Source organism: Amblyomma mixtum, chromosome 3, assembly GCF_055824585.1.
Source record: "Amblyomma mixtum isolate Tamu chromosome 3, ASM5582458v1, whole genome shotgun sequence".
NCBI lineage: Eukaryota > Metazoa > Arthropoda > Arachnida > Ixodida > Ixodidae > Amblyomma > Amblyomma mixtum.
Genome location: NC_143014.1, coordinates 131,887,710 through 131,904,877, shown reverse-complemented (window position 1 = coordinate 131,904,877; position 17,168 = coordinate 131,887,710). Strand labels below are relative to the sequence as shown.

General features: G+C 45.0%; 1 protein-coding gene across 1 annotated transcript in view; it reads left to right on the top strand.

Moving 5' to 3' along the window:
- The first annotated feature begins 6,615 nt into the window (after positions 1–6,615).
- LOC149351961 (uncharacterized) overlaps positions 6,616–17,168 on the top strand; it is a 40,578-nt gene continuing 30,025 nt past the window's right edge. Inside the window, exons 1-4 of the mRNA XM_089581166.1 lie at positions 6,616–6,776; positions 7,109–7,184; positions 13,540–13,728; positions 15,717–15,854. Of these exons, the coding sequence (XP_089437292.1) occupies positions 6,732–6,776; positions 7,109–7,184; positions 13,540–13,728; positions 15,717–15,854 (448 nt within the window). The 5' untranslated portion in view covers positions 6,616–6,731. The remainder of the gene's footprint in view (positions 6,777–7,108; positions 7,185–13,539; positions 13,729–15,716; positions 15,855–17,168) is intronic.

Here is a 17,168-nt window from a genome sequence, read left to right as displayed (position 1 = left end):
TCTGGCTGTCTGCTGTGTGGAAATACCCATACATGCATACAAGGCAGTGACTGGCATTTAAGGCCTGGTTGATTGTCTTGGTGATTTGATGGCATTCTGTGAAGTTTTGGAAAATGGGGACCTTTGAGTGGTAGTTAAGTTGTGAAGCAACATTTTTGGGAATCATAAGCAATGACACCCGCGGCTTGCAGTTGCGCACGCACATGCACATGTCTCATAAAGGTTTAATTGGTGTGTTGTGGGTGGACGCCGCTTGGGGGTCTCAAGCTTGTCTTGCCTTAAGCTGCATTGACACTTGTTGCCTGTGAACCATTGGGGCTGTAAAGGGCAAAGAGCAGCACAGGATGTAGCGAAAATGGAATACAGTTGGAGATAATGAAGTAGCCAATTATTACTCCTTGATCAGTATGGCCGCCGCAGTGGCTCAGTGGTTATGGTGCTTGGCTGCTGACCCGAAAGACGCGGGTTCGATCCCGGCCGCGGCGGTTGAATTTCTTTGGAGGAGAAATTCTAGAGGCCCGTGTACTGTGCGATGTCAGTGCACGTTAAAGAACCCCAGGTGGTCGAAATTTCCGGAGCCGTTCACTACGGCGTCTCTCATAGCCTTAGTCGCTTTGGGCCGTTAAACCCCATAAATCAATCACTCAATCAATCAGTACACGAAGTATGTAGCTGCTGACAAGTAAAAGGGTGAGCGACCAGACAATGTCAAATTGTAAACTGCAGCGAAGGTGTAATGTGGATGGGAAAGATCCAAAGGTGATGTGATGCTAATAGAATAAAGGCCAATGACTTTTCTTGGGGTCAGTGGGGCCATGAGTTAAGGCCCCTACAGTGAAGAAATCTTACGGAATTCATCTTTCAGGCGGGGTGGTGGTGAGGAAAATGGTGCTGTAACTCTGTTTGCAGCACAGCTGTGAAGCGCCCATTCCTAGTGGCTTCCTGTGATGGTTGTGTATCCATAAGAATGCAAGGATTCGGAAAGCTGAGAAAGATTAGGCAAGAGCAGTTGGAAAGGTGCGCGTTGCTGGCAAGGGTGGAAGCTAAACCTGTTTCCTCGTTGTATGGATACCTACACTGACCCTCATCGCCAGTGCCGGCCAAGTCACTTAGTCCTGTTGTCTGGCCTCTGTATGTCCTCAGCACATCCTCAGATTTCCTCTGCAGGACCTTATCAATGTTTTCAGGATGTCAGGTGATGTAGCCCAGGTAATGTGGGTCATTATTTGCTTAATTATTGTAGGCAGTTTGCACAGAGATTATAAATCAGCTTTTTTTTTTTGTCTTGGAATCTAGCAAAGAACTTTTGCAAACGTTTTGCCATGCTTGACAACTGATTTGTTCGTTCGCTGCATTTGTTGGTACCCACAGGTTGTTCTTCATGCAGTCTTTTCATACAGTGATGACTATAAGTCTCTCAGGAGTTGAATTCTGCTGCCTCAATGGAAAAGCCACTCGGACGAGTGCCCCAAAAAATCTGGACAGTACAATCCCATCGGAAGCATTCAGTACATAAGACCAGGTTTAAAAGCCAAAATGTCAATCTCCAAGACACATAATTAGATGCACATTGGTTTCCTACATTACATCGCTATTGTACATAAGTATCTTTTAATAAACCTGCAGTTTTTAATGAAATCCGGGTGCGAGAGGTAAAGCTGGTTTTTTCTCAGTTCAGTGCCACAGTATTGTCCTGCGATGGAACGCTTATAGGACATACTAGGAATTTTCGTCTGAGTCGTCCAGCTAACAGACTGAGGACATCCTCACGAGGACATTTGTCAGTGATTCACTCAAAAAGTACTCAATGTCCTGTTCGGGATGACGTTTTGACCATTTGAGGACGTCCTCTGGACGTTTGGTGTTGTCTGGGTCGCTGAAATGCGAGCCTCGTTTTCTGCAAAAGTAAGCGTCCATTTCTCTTGCTTGGTAAAAGCATCAGCTTTACTGTGGCTAACACTCTAATGCGCGTGATTGAACTGTCAGCTAGTACGTCGCTCATTTGGTTCCCAAATCACAAAGCAGTATCAGCCAGTGTTTCGCATACCGAAGTGTAATGTTCGGTGTATTAAAACAGTGCGTTTGCATGTGTTTAAGCTTTCATTAAGTGGGTACACAGTGTAGAGTGAGCAGTCTTGAACCACGCAGTCAGAAGTAAAAGTGAAATTAGAAAGCAGTCCATGGTTTGCAGACAAATTCCTTGTGCCTACCTTGTTTGCAAGTTCATGTGGCTCTTCTGCTCAAACGTGTAGCGTTTAAAAATTACACTAGGACGAGGTGTTCATTTTTATATGAGGGAGGGTCTAGCTCTGTACGCAGGGGTGACGCAGACTGTAAATACTTTTCTTTTGTCTACTTATATCACAGACTCCCGGCAGGTACAGGCACCTTTTGCCCAAGGTAGTTAAGCCGCAGAATACAGAAGGCAAACAACTTGAGTTTATCGCAAGGCAGAGTGCACTTGCAACTGACCATGGGTTTCTGTGTCTTTGCAGGCTGTTTATGGTGAATCACTGCACTGTGCACAAGTGCCACTGACAATGACATAATATGCATCCGTTTTTAGTTAGCTTATTTTTTTGCCTGTGCTGTCACTCCTTGCCATGGCCTGGTCTTATTTGCCTCCGTCTTTTGGCTAGCCATTTCAGGCGCACCCAGGAGTGCTTTTGGTTCTCCTAATATTTTTCACTTCTGCAGGCTGCTGAACAGAGCTGGATTTGACTTCCCTGTATTACCTCGTAGTTGGCACCTTCCTTGCGAGAGAAGTGGTTTTAGAACGAAAGCTCTACTCCTCTAGTACAAAGCTGGAGGTCATGTAGCTATGAAATTTGACGTTCAAACTAGGAGGAGCGGATCATTGGCTCCGACGTCATGCCACGTGACTCGCCACAGCTGCGTATGCGGAGCCGACTGCATTCTCACAACTGCCGGAAATCGTGTGACGCGCCGTTAGCTGTATAAAAGCATGTGGCTTGTGCTTACCTTAACAGAGCTTTCGCTCGTCGTACTAGGTTTAGCTCGATTGAACCCTCAGCCAGTTTTTGGGAACACTTGCGAGCTGTTCCCTGCCATCTAATATCAGAGCAACTTGCTCATCAAAGCATTCATTGTTACACTGCTCCCGTAGCTTGGCCGAAACATCATCTATTTTTCCATTTTAACAATTGGTCTACCCACGATACTTTCCCGCACCCAGATGCTTGCCATTTTAATGTCAGCCAAACCAGTGAACTTACCTCCTCAGTTGCTACTGACATTAATTGCCTAGTAGGGTTTTTTTTGTGTGTGTGTATTTGCAGTGGATTTAATAAAAAATAACACAGCGACCGAGAAGCATGTTTTCTTTTCACACTTGGCATATGCATTTACGGCTCTCAACTGCAGCATCAGTGTGGGCTCATTGATCCCGTCCTTGCAGATTAGGTTGGGTTCTTTCAACGAAATGAACTCTAACATTTCTGAAGTCTTAGGGGATTTAAAGGCAGCATTAAAATCAGTCTTCAAATGCGTAAAGTAATTTAGGCACTCATTTTCTGAAAAAATAAAAAATTGTTGAAAATGTCTTAAGTTTTCATCTACAAGTGTAGTGTTAGCACAACCACAGGAGGGCTTGTAAACGTCTTAAGTCTAAAAAACTGCTTACGTGAAACTTTCTTAGATGTGAAGGTTCTGTTAATAAGATTTTTTTAAAGTCTTCTAGCTCTATGTTTGTTTCGTGTGGAGGCACTGGACGGTCCTTTTTCTTTTTGAGGACACTGTGAACGCAGAGTCATATTTGGAAACACTACAGGACAAGGTCCTTCCTGAAATGGAGGAGAGAGACATGAAGGAGGTCTGCATATTTCAGTAGGATAGAGCTCCAACTTGCTACGCTGCAAGCGTCTGCACTGGCTAGACCAAACATGGACAGGACGAGGCCTGTTCAACACGTCATGGCCTTCCCGCTCTCCAGATCTTACTCCGTGTGACTACTTTTTATGGGGCTATTTGAAAAGCCGAGTCTACAGCCGTGGCTAAACGCCAAGCTGTACTGAACTGAAACAGCGCATTGGGGATGTGTGCTCACAAGTCGCGGACCGCAAAAGGGCATCAGTGTTCAGGGCGTATGAGTAAAAGGTTGTAGAGATTTACTGATGCTGCCAGAGGGCACTTTGAGGTGTAGGCACTTTCCTGCACCCTAAGGCATTCGAGGCATACCCACTGTCATTTTGTCCTTTTCAGAGTGGGAGCGTCATCCAGGCAACATATCGGAATACTTTGACAGAGGTGAAATGCGTGAACGCTCTTGTGTTGTGTGATATCAGTGTATGTTAAAGAACCTCACGCGCTCAAAATTATTCCGGAGCCTTCCACTGTGGTGTATTTCATAGCCCGTGTGCAGCTTGCAGACAAACCCCTGAAACCAGCCTACCATTTGGGACCACATTTACGACACCAGAAACAATGCAGAAACACAAGCAACGAATTATCCTTTATTAGTGTGTACAGTGCTATTGATATCACATTTTCACTGTGGTGTTTTAATAACAGAAGCGACTAGCAGATGACAGCATCTTCAAAGGAAGCGCTCTACTCACCTATCCACGTGCACTGAGCTGGGATGTTGTTTGCTTCGCCGTCTGGCAGTTGACGCGGGCTTTAGATTGTCTGCTTGCCTTTGGGTCATATTCCACGCACGCCCCAGACCACTCCAGACATTGCACTCAACCCGATTCATCTTGAATTTGTTCAAAAAAAAAAAAGTTCACTGAAACTTATCGCAATGTGCGTAATCAGAGCCTGAAATATTTTTGACGAAAAAAGTTGTTCGTGAGGTCAGCGCAGTTTATTGTTCAAGAATAAGAAAAAAATTTAAATTTTGGAAAACGTTCCGCAATTTTTTCAGTGACATTTTCACAGGTTCTGGCTTTCGATATAATTTGGAGCATGCAGATTTATGTGACAAATATTTTTTTTTAAATTGAAATATGAAAATGTACCATTTTTGTCATTTTTAAAAATATCAACCAATTGCTATTGGAAATTCAGAAATAGCCGTTTTGCATTCGCCGTTTGCTAATGCTACAGGTGATGAAACTGCATGCATCGATGCAAAAAAAATACTGAAGTTGTAAAAAGTGCGTTTTGAGCCAAAAAACGAGTTAATTTCACCCTGAGGTGGTTCAAGTAAAAATACATGCAATAGCGGGTCACGTAGAAAAGTTTATTGCCTTTCATTATTGAAATTTTTATCGAGGTAATCTTTCCTTAAAGTGAGAAAAGAATTTTTGAAATACCTGTAACATACATACATGTACAATAGACCCGATAGACATCTATAGAGAAGCAAGCTAGGTGATACTAAAAAAAAACTGCAAAAATGGTACGTTTTCGTATGTTTCTTCAATTTTTTAAAATATTCATGCCGTATAAAGCTGCATGCTCCGAATTGTACTATATAGCCAGAATTTCTACAAATGTAATTGAAAAAAATCATGGAGTGGTTTCTAAAAACTTGAATTTTTGATTAATTATTGACCTAGTTTGTCACCTTTTCTGAATGTTAACTCACACTGCGCTCACCTCACGAATAATTTTTGTTCGGCAAAAATATTTCAGGCTTTGATTACGCACAAGTTTCCGTGAATTTTTTTGAACAACTTGGAGATGGTCGAGCGCAAGGTCTGGGGCGCTTGGCATGGAATGACCCCTTTGCGAAAACTGAATGCGCAGCCGACATGTCAAGTAACGTAGACAACAATATATATCCTTAAATTTATGAGCAATGTTTACTCTCGTTTAGGCCAGTAGTTTGCGCACAGGCATTTTATAAAACCCGGGCAGATAAGTAAGTGTGTACGGGCCCGCAGCGAAGTTCCTGAAAATAACTGCAAAAGGGTGAAAATTTGGGCGAGTTGATTGGGATCCATATCATGTTGGAGTAAACTTGACGTGGAATAAGATCCATATGTGGAATAAACTTGATGGTTCGTTGCGACTGCTACCACCTGAGCAGTTTATGAAACAAGTGCCTGCTTATGTATTGTGATTTTCATTTCTAACCACTCCTGCAATGACAGCAGTATGTGTAAATAAATAAATAAATAAAAATAACGCCAAGTAATTAAACAACTTGAGATACGTTTTCACAGGTGAGCTTTCGCCTCTCCTGGTACAGTGCTTCTGGTTCCAGACCACAAAAGGCGTACACGTGCGGTCAGCGCGCCAAAACCGCGCTCAACCTACAATGACGCAATGTGTTTACGGACCGATTACTTTTTTTGTAAATGCGGCGTGTAACTATGTCGGTGCGGGAAACTCGGCAGTGCGTTTCAAATCTAGAACAATTATGCAGCGGAACTGAACGCGTCTGTAAAGGAAGAGGACGAACGCGACAAATGGGCAGCATGGCACGCCGCACATTTTCGTCTGCTGCCATCATGAAACCAATGAATTGATGGAACTGATAGAACCACAAAGATAACAGCCGGCAGCAATTAATTCCGATGGTAATAAAAAAAAAGTTACTTGCGGTCTGTATGAGACACAAAAAAGTTTTAATGGAGCAGCTCACGCTATCTGGTGTCTCAGGTCGCCCAAAGATGGCCCGAAGTGCCCAAAGGCCGAATGCCCGAAGTACGTCAAGCCACATTGGGCACCCTTCGCGACGCCGACTTGACAAAAAGTTTTGAACCTCGTGGTTGCCGGTATTTCTGAGGCATTTTTGGTAAAGAGGCGTACAATTAGGCAGCATGAAGCTTAAGAAGAATCAGGTAGTGTCTAACAAGGCGGCCAAGGTAAGTTGTTGCTATTTTGCTCACTGTATGAAAGCAAAACTTTTGTTATGCTTGTTTGAAGCCTCTGCCACGTTTTTCTTTCTTCATCTTTTCGTGCGCTCTCTGCTGCGAAATATAGCCATATTGCCTACTGGGGCTACAATTAAAGTTTATCTGATATAGCTGTGCGTTTTTGCTTACAAAAATGGCCTTAAAGGGAGCACGAAGCGTGCTAGGAAACCCTTGCTTTCCCAGCTCGCCGTACCCGAGGGGCCAAAAAATAGGCTTACAGAGAGGCAGCTGCGAATTGATTTCCATCCATTTTGAACCGCATGCGTTGCATTCATTTTTAGGTCGGAAAGGAGAAATTGCACAAGGCAAACGACGATGACGGAGATGCCGAGTCCGACACGCAAGAATACCTGAAAGGTGCGTTTCGTGTTCATTTGTGCCGATCAAAGGACCGATCGTAAGTCGCTGAATCCATTGTTCTCGCATCGCGTCAGTTGGAATCCCTCTTTTCATATAGTTATATTGTCAGGACGCAGCGCAATCACCAGTGATATCTCTGGTGTGCCTGTGTTCGAAAAAAAAAAAAAAAAGCTTAGCTTTGTTAGTGTTCGGTGCTTAAACGAGTGCGTTTTTTCTTTCTCGGCGTAGTTGCTACCTTGAATAGTTTGTTTTAAAAGTAATCGGTATTGCTTATCTCGTGCGTGTTTCGCTGGTTAAGCGCACGCAGAAAAAGTCGGAAGTTTGCAGCGAGGCACAGAGAGCACGTTTTGTATAGCGCCATTTTCACTTTTGCGCGGGCTGGAGCGGTCATCTAACCCTGCCCTGTCAGATAATTTAATCAGTGTTTTTTAGGTGTTTGGCGGCGCGAAAATTCCTGTTGGTTGCACTGACTTCATATTAAATACTTTTGAACGTATTCGATTTGGCGCCGATATTTCTGCTGCATCGCAAATGTGTCTCCATGTTTGTTGCGGCTGGGTTGCTGCATTGCGTGTTGACGCGTTGAGATATCAGGGTTAAGTCTTGACTAGTGCGACTCGAGAGTTTGTATCGTAGTAAGGTTTTGGAATTTTTTGTATGTTTTTCGATGTTGCGAGATTCGGAGCTGCCCTTGAAGTAGTGTCGAGTGACCCATATCCGAATTGAGATAAATTTGCGGCATCGCCGCGCCGTCTAGCATGGGCTTGCTGTCTTTGTTCATGCGCCGAAGCGAGGTGTCTGCTTAGGGCGCACGTGGCGCTAGTGGTTCTTAAGGCTAAAGCTTTACTTAAGGCTGGTTCACATGCAAGCGATTGAGCGGCGCGTCGCGGCGAAAATTTTCCAACTTATTGAAACTTCGACGCTCTGGCCGCTCGAGCTGTCGCGACGGCTCGAAACAGGTTTTTGCGCCGCGGCGGCAGGAATCGCGAGCGTTTTCACTTGCATGTGAAACGGGCTTTAGTCTGCCAGAATTCTTCACATGAATTGTTACCTTACAAAGCAGCCCACTTCGGCGATTTGGTGTCTTTTCTGCTCACATTATTATAGAGAGTTAGCCAACGTAAAAGAGTTGACAAAGTTCACAGTGCCAGCGTTGCCATGTGCTGCGAGCTTCCAGTGTGCATGCGCACTGGCAGCTCGCGATAAATGGTAGCGCTGTGCAGTAAACACTATGCTAGAGCTCTCAATTAGCAGCTAAATGGTCATTCTTCAGCAGCGAGGAGAAGGCTTGTATTGCGTAAACGTCGCTGTGAGGCTCCCCGTTTGTCCACCAGACGCCTCTGTCACCAGCCAGTGGTTGGCACTAGTGCACTGCTCGGGCCGGCTCGCGGGCCAGGCCGGGACATGATCTGTTTTACCGGGCCCGGGCCTGAAATTACGGGCCTGGGCCGGACCCGGACCTGAAGTTGCGGTCCCGGGTCGGGCTCGGGCTTAAAGCTGCAGACCGGAGTCTGGCTTGGTGTCCGACTATTCATTCACTATTGCAGAGTGAAGTACACAACTTTGGCATTGGAGCAGCGACATGGACTAGCTATGGGTTATAGTACGCGCTGAGAAAAAAACTAAGCTTTATTCATTGACTTATTTATTTCCTTATTTCCACGCCACAGTGGCTTAGTGGTCAAGGCGCATGATTACTGAGCCGGGGAACCAGGGTTTGCTCCTAGCCCCGGCGGCTGCATTTCTATTTAGGCGGGCCGCCGCGGTGGCTAAGCGGTTATGGTGCTCGGCTGCTAACCCGAAAGACGCGGGTTCGATCCCGGCCGCGGCGGCTAGAATTTCTTTGGAGGAGAAATTCTAGAGGCCCGTGTACTGTGCGTTGTCAGTGCATGTTAAAGAACCCCAGGTGGTCGAAATTTCCGGAGCCCTCCACTACGGCGTCTCTCATAGCCTTAGTTGCTTTGGGACGTTAAACCCCATAAACCAAACCAAACCATCTATTTAGGCGGCAAGCATGACAGCCATGTACTTTGCAGTATCATTGCTCGTTGAAGAAACCCAGGTGGTCGAAATGATCCGGAGCCCTCTGCTTCGGTGTCTCTCACAGCCTGACTCCCCTTTGGCCCTTAAGCCTAAAAAACAGCTTTTATTTTAGGCAGTGACTACAGTGAGGGGGCCCACCACTAAAATTTAGGCTACAGTGAGGGGGCCCGTCAGTGTTACACCTACGCTACAGTGATGAGGCCCGTCACATTAGCATCTACGCTACAGTGAGGGGGCCCTTCACTTTAAAATCTGTGCTACAGTGACGGGACCCGATGACTGTGGTGACGCGAGACGCTGCTTGCACTGTACGTTGTCAACGGCTCAACGCCTAACCTAACCTAACGGCTCCAGGTGACTGAGGAAGCAAACAAAATTATTAAAATATATAATTACGTGTAACTGCAAGCAAACTTAAACGTCATGTTTACAATTTGTTATTCCCCCTCACTGTAGCCTAGATTTTAAACTTACGGGCCCCCTCACTGTAGTGACTACGTTTATTTTACAGCTATATTTTTCTCGTGAGAAAATTCACAAACTAAAGCGTTTGGTTTTCTTTTTGATCAGCTGACCGGAACATCTCGTAAATGAAATAGCCACAAAAGGCCGCGAGAGTTTGTAAATCTCATCTCATAACCGCATCTATCCCTCCTCGCTTCTTCAGCCTGGTTGTCATGACAAGTGTTTTGTCCTGTAAGTTATCACGTGGTTCACGCGTTATCTTCTGCTCCACCAGTAAGAGTAAAATTCAACCGGTCTTAATTGGCCATTGATCGTTCGTCATCCCAAAACATACCTATACACTATTAGAAATGCATTCGGGAAGAACATATTAGTTTAGGACGCTTATAGTCTTCAAAACACACACCGTGAAATACTCAAACCTTTTAGCTTTTCGTTTCTGTTGAAAGGCAACCAGTTCGGCTATGAGTTCAACCTGTGGAATCGCGTTCACTAAAAAAATGTCATCCCACTGCTTGCTAGGCAGCTTTAATGTTTATACTCCTGGGCGGCAAATTATAACTGATCATAATCATGGCGGAACGCAAAGTAGTCTATTACGCGTGTATGCAGCCCTTTTTATTTGGCTCTGGGAACTTCTGAGTTTATCTTTGCGCACCTACACGAGATCACTGTCCAAAAGATGGGCCTGGCGAGCACTACTCTTAATCTCTTCCTTCTGGGTTAAAAGGAACCAACTTTCTGCAAGCCAAACTGTGGTTTCGAAACCTTTGTCGGCCAGTTTCTTATCGGTCTAGTAGCAGTCTACTTGCTCTGAGTGAGCAGTATATCTCAAGCGTTACTGTGAAATGGGCTGGGCTGGGCTTCACTCCGGGATTCATGGGCCGGGCTCGCTAGAGTGATAATTTAGCAGGCTTGAGCTGGGGCCGGGCTCGGGCTTGAAGCCGCGGGCCTGGGCCGGGCTCGGGCTTCAGGTCTCGGGCCTGGGCCGTGCTTGGGCCTCAGATTGATGCCCGTGCAGTGCTCTAGTTGGCACAGCCAGCTTTTGTTTACCTGGTGAGGCTCATTGTTGCTAGCCTTGGCTTGAGAGTCGGTGAAAGCATTGCACCCACTATTTAAGGACCATTTGATTCGCCTGCACTTGCTGCACCAATTCTGTAATGTTCTGCGGTGTTATGCCAGTTCTGGCTGTTTGTGTGCAGCTTGGCACTGGCTGCGTCCAAAACGAATGCTTAAGTGCAGGCCTGGTCACCTGCTGGCCTTGGTGTTGCCAGCAAATTGTAGCCAGCTGTGTGTCGCCCTCTTCAACGGCTGCCGACATCCTGAACCATGCAAATAATTTTCAAGCAGCACGTCGCAGCAAAGTGTTATGAACCAGCCTCGATGCATATGCACCTCATGGCCAAGTGATATGCTAGGTGGTTTTTCAACAACTTGCACATGCTGCATGCACGTGTTTGCTTTTTAGTTAACATACCCGACAACTAGTGTTATTTATTAGGTCTGAAGTCGTGTAGTGGTAGTATCAGTGAATATTGATTCAGGAGAGCTTTGGAATAGGGGGCCCTAGTGATACAGACGCGTGCCCCAGTGACCTTTAGAATAGGGGTTTTCTCAACGCTGCAGCATCAGCCATTGCCGCTTTATTATGGCCAAGAAGAAAAATGCTAAAAAGTAGAAGTAAACGTATCATAATGTCACATATCTGGTTACTTTTTTTCAGCAAACAAATTCGCATATAGTAACCGAAACAAATGCAACAGACAAGAAATGCTTTTGACTTTTGTAGGCTAGTTTGCCACGTGCAGCACTAGCTTGAGCGGAGCACGCAGTGATAACTTGCAAATGTAATTATTTTCGGTTTGTTTATGTTCGTATGAGTAACTATTACTGAATACATAAAGAAACGTTAACAAAATGTCAATTCTTTGTGACCCCTTTTTGGATCATAATCATTAACCTTGTTTGAACCTCCTACACTTTCTGATGTCTTGTCTGCATGGCAACCAAACAACGTCAAACAAAGTACTCACTAAGCCACAGCAGCTCTGCAGATCCAGAAGTAATCTGAAAATTTGGGGCATTTTGTTGCAAAACTTTTTTTTCTTGTGGGCATCTTCAGACAAAGCAAAAGCTTCGTGTGATTTTCGTTTTGCTGTAAGCATGAGACAATGCATATAGCGGTAGCGACGAATTGGTTGTGATGCGAGTGGCTTCTAGTTTGCTGAACGCCACCCTGGTGCTGCAACCCAAGGTGCCTCTGGTGTATGCTAATTCGGAAAATTAGCGTTCGCTGCTAACATTAACCCGAGATGCATGGTGTGCTCTGGTTCTGCGCATGTACGTTTGGACACCCAATGGCTTGGGGCCCCCTTAATCTAAATTTCTCTAGAATAGCCTGTGTTGGCGAGCTGTGCCACGTGCTGAGGGGTGTAGATTTTGTGGTGCACTTATTACCCGTACTCACTTCTTTAATGCATTAGCAGTGGAATGGTTATGTGAACGAAAACCCAGTATCCTATGTATGTTGCATAGAGCATGGAGAGGTAAGCAGAAAAAGAAATGTCCGTATTTATGGCTTCGAGTGGGATTCGAACCCGTGGCAGTGCAAATAGGTCAGCTTCGCTTGCTGCTGCGTTTGACCAGTCAGCCGCCTCCACAGCCTTTCTCCCACGTGTTAAACTGCGAGCCTCGTGCTGTGCCTTGGAAATCACCTTTATCCACTTCCATTCGTGTGTGGTACAGTCCAAATGTCACGCGCACTCTGCTTTGGAAATAGTCGAACCCATTATATTGAACTCTGTTAGATCGAGTAATCCTTTATATTGAATATTGCAAAAATTAGCCGTCACATCCATTAGATTGAACAACGGGCGTCTCAAGAAGCTGGCTTTCCCTCAACACACCTCAGGGGTTAGCTTCCCCGCAGGTCCGATCGAACTCTGGTCCACTCAGGAGGTTTTCTTTTCCATAGCCCATCTCTGGAGGTTAGTCTCCGGCATGGATTTGTGGGTGCTGTGGTGCCGTGTAGTGCGTGCTGACCAATGATGCGGATTTTCCATGACTTAGGTGATGGGCGCATACCTAGCGAACCTGAATATGTGTTCTTATTGCGTTGCATCAGTTGTGCCCGCATTGTTATGCAGTTGGCGCATGCGTTGTGTCGTGCTGCCAGCGGCAGTTTCGCATGGTTTTCGTTGCCTTTGTGTGTGCAATGGCACAGCTGGAGTGTTTGATAGAATTGCTGGGGATACTTTGGTAGAGTTAACTATTATGAATGCACAATGTATTTTGAGGAGGAAGTAGCTAGGAGTGGCAACACATTTTGCAAGTTTTATAGATCAAATGGTTCGCTGTGTACATGTAAGGTCTATACTGCTCCGAAGTGCAGTTTGTGCTAGTTTAAAATTGATAAATCCACATTTTAGGTGCTCCCAAACTGCTCCATAACTCCATTTTGCCTGCTCCAAACCTGCTCCAAGACGTGGGTTGTCAGTTCCACCCCTGGTGCACGTTGAACCCCAGATGGTCGAAATTTCCGGAGCTCTTCACTACGGCGTCCCTCATAGCCCGAATCGTTTTAGGGCGTTTAACCCCCATAAACCATTGAAATTGTTTATAATCTAGAGTTCCAAGAGCTGTCTTTGCAAGGAGGCTGGTTCAGTGTTTCATGACCATTCCCGCCAGTGTTCGTTTCTGACATTGCGAGAATGTTTTTGCAAATTAACATTGTGTGCAGTGTAATGGAAGTTTGCAGCTCAAGTGGAACGAGTGCTGGAGCATTCAAAACATTCACAAGTTACTGCAAGCATGAGCAAATTGTGATGCTTTCTTGTTTTTCTAGTTTCAGCAAGTCCAACCAAGAAGCCAAAGATACCGGCTCCAGAGGCCGATTCGGAAGAGGATGACCTTGATGTAGATGATGAAGAGCTTGATGATGAGGATGATGATTTTGGAGAAGAGGGCAGCCTTGATGATGAGGAGCTGGACGATGAAGAGAGTGATGGGCTGAGTGGCGATGATGATGCAGAAGGCAAGTGTTTAAGAGTTGGCTCCATTGCTTGTGGGGCATGTTCTGACCTGGATGCTGACTGCAACTGTAGGGGTTCACTCGCACACCTGTCATCAGATGAAGAGTGTATTGCTGGATAGGGGTAGCAAAAGTCAGTGATGTTGAGAGCAAATTATTTAGCCTTACATACTGACCTGTGTTGCAGTTCTCTTTTGTTGTCTAGATTATATAGTTTGCCACATCAAGAAACTGGTTCTTTGCTTAAGTAATCGGTGTCCATAAATTGGGATGCATATTTGGGGAGTCCCCTGGTTAATGCAAGTGCTGTGTGAAAAAAATTCACTCAGTGGAGGAGGCCATTCTGTATTATACAGTAAGGATCTATAGTTCGAACTGCAGGGAGACACAATTTCAATTAACCAGTTTTTGAATAACAAAAGTGAGCAGAAAATGTGGTATTCGGATTAGAAAGCAGTTGGGTGCCGAGATTACCCAATTTTATTGCTATGATCACCTGCTTTCTTTACCTGGAAGGCAACGGCCAATACCTTTTTTTTTCTAAACCCCGAGCAATGGAAGGCCTCATCTTTGGGTTTTGAAACTGGAGATGAGGTGGGCGGCATTCAGCATGTCCCAGCTTGTGCAGTAGAGGGCTGCGCCGCAGTTGCGAAGGGCATGGAAGAGCATGGTTCAAAGGCTGGAAATGGAAAATAAGCAGTGTGCGATCGTCCCGCAGCGGCCGCTTTTTGACCAGAATGGTTGCCCTCCGCGAGTCCCAAATTCACACTTGCGCGAGTTGCGGAGAGTGGTCTAAGAGGGAAGGTCAACAGGACAGCCATGTGCTGCCAGATTTTCCAGCTTTCTGACCTAAAGTTATAAACTGCCAGAGAATGTTTTGGCGTAACCCCGTTTTGATAAAGGTTCGAGGTTGACTTCACACTCTGTTTCAATCTTCTCTTGAAGGGTTTAGGGCTATAACTACCACAGGTGGATGGCATTCTAAATCGCTACACTGTGGCACACTTAGGGCACTGTGGTACTGTGGCACACGTAGTCTTAAGGGGGGAAGCTGGTCATAGAAAAAAAATTTTTATGAAGTCGCATTTATGAAAACATCAGGGAATATGTACGTTTGTGTGCTGATTCCAAATATGAAATTTAATTTTGTCAAACAAGTCCTTCTGCACTTATGCAATATGTTCTGTAACTTTTTGCCGAGAGCTTTCAAGAAATTTTCATAGATCATGAACCAGAGAATAATTCTCTGAAGCTGTGAATTCTCAAAGCTAAACATTTATTCATGTCTAATGATCAGTTACAAAAGGCAGGCATGTTGCAGTGTTTACATTCATGTAGCAGCTTTGAGGCGCCATGTCCGCGTATGTGGATGCAAATGAAATATGCTCAAATATGAATATTTTCGCGTAATTTTTTGCACATGGCTTTTGTTTGGTTTACTGATCGTGATTTATGCAAAAAATTATTTTTCATATCAGCAGATTTGGTTGGATAAGACACAACACACATTTTCATGGTCCCTTCAAGTTTATCTTAAAGGGTGACGAAACCATTTCGCATTTGAATTGTTGCAGATTTTATATTAGTGAAGTTCAATTTAAGCAGTTTTCTCTATATTATTGATCGATTGAAAGTTCTTTATTTCGAGGGGAAGGCACAAGGCCACTGTGGGCAAAATGGGGAATTGAATTTTAGTGCGCTTGTGTTGTCTTGTCTACCTTGTCGTGAGTGTGGTAAACTTTTTTGTGGTTCAGTTATGCACAGATGTGTCCGTATGGGATGAAAAGGAAAAGTGCTGTTGTGCTTGGTTGGTTGCTTGCTTTTGTGCTTTGCACTGCTCTTTCCCCACTGTTGAGCTTTGCTCTTCAGCTAGCCAACTGGCATGTGGGAGGCTGGTAGAATTTGGTGTCCACTGGCCACATTGGTGCCTTGCAGCACACTTTCATTCATGTGTCTTATGGGAAATGCTAACTGGTGTTCATGTTCTGCAGTGCCACAGCTGGTGGCTGCTGGGAAACCTAAAGCCAAGCAGAAGGTAGGAGGCAAGGAGGCAGCTGTAGAAGTGAGTGAAGATGAGGATGATGAGGATGGTGATGAAGAGGATGACGATGATAGTAACTTGGAGGATGGTGAGTGTTGCTTGTGATTTTCTGTCTGGCTGTTGCTTAGAGGTGTAGATTCTACACGCACACCCGCCGTCAAAAGTAAATGGAAGGTGACTGTCAAAAAAAATTAATTTCTTTAAATCTAAAGCATAATGGTCCATATTTGTTGGTGCACGGTGCAGTTCGCACAATCACAATTAGGCTACACATATGTATTCAAGGATGCATGAATTAGGGGGGGGGGGGGGGGGGGGGGGTAATGAAATTTTTTTGTTAATATTGCCTTTCATTTACTTTTGACGGCACCTGTACTTGGTGAAAGTGCTTCTTTGGTACTATGGAATACAAATTTGGCGAAGTGGACTTGGGCCTTTGGGTGCCATGGAATTTTCAGTAAATACTGTATGCACTCCAATGTAATGCAGGTTTTTTTAATCGAAAATAGGAGTGAAAAGTCGCCATTCGTGTTATATTATGTGGAGACAAAGGTGCACCGTTCTGTATTTACTTGCGTATTGGTTGACGCATCCTACAGGTCTGCCCGCAACTTCGGGAAACTGGTAATAAAACTGAAGTTAAAATGCTGTATTGATCGGCACATGGACGTTGTGAGCCGACTCTCTCCTTTTTACTTATGACTAGGCTTACTAGGAACTAGGAGTTACTAGGAACGGCAAAAGATGGTGCATGGTGGCGCACCATTTTTCACTGTATATGAGTCGCACCAATGAAAAATTGAAAAAAAAAAAAAAAAAAACGGTCTGTACATTGGAAGGTATGGTATATATCTGCGTTAAACGCTCACTTTTTTGTGCCACAGTGCACTTTTGGCTGCTCTAAAAGCTGTTCCAAAAGTTGCTCCAAAGTGACCTTGACCAATCTCATCACTGCACGATTACCAACCATCTCAAGTACTACCAGTGACAGCAGCACTGCCAGCAGCAGCCAACAGGCCCAGTGGGACCATATGTGTGCCACGCTTATCTTTGGTCATGAGCGCTGTCTGGCTCTGTGGCACAATTGAATTGTAGCTGCTTTCGGACCCTTAGTTAGTTTCCCAGGCTGTTACGTTCAGCCGTTTTTCCCCAATATATGTTAGTGCAAAATGCAACATATTTTGTTGTATTTACTCGCTTTTCAGGGTATGTGGTACCTTTTAGGATATTTTTTCAGGTGTTTGGTGTCCAGAAACAAAAATTGCGCAAGGTTAGAGGCTAATGGTTGGTAAACATGCAGCCGGGTTGGATGCACTGGCACAGCGCAGAGCAGCCATGCGCTCGCGTGTTCACCCTAATGGTGGGCGACCCTGTACCTGGGCTAAAACTACACTGCACTAGA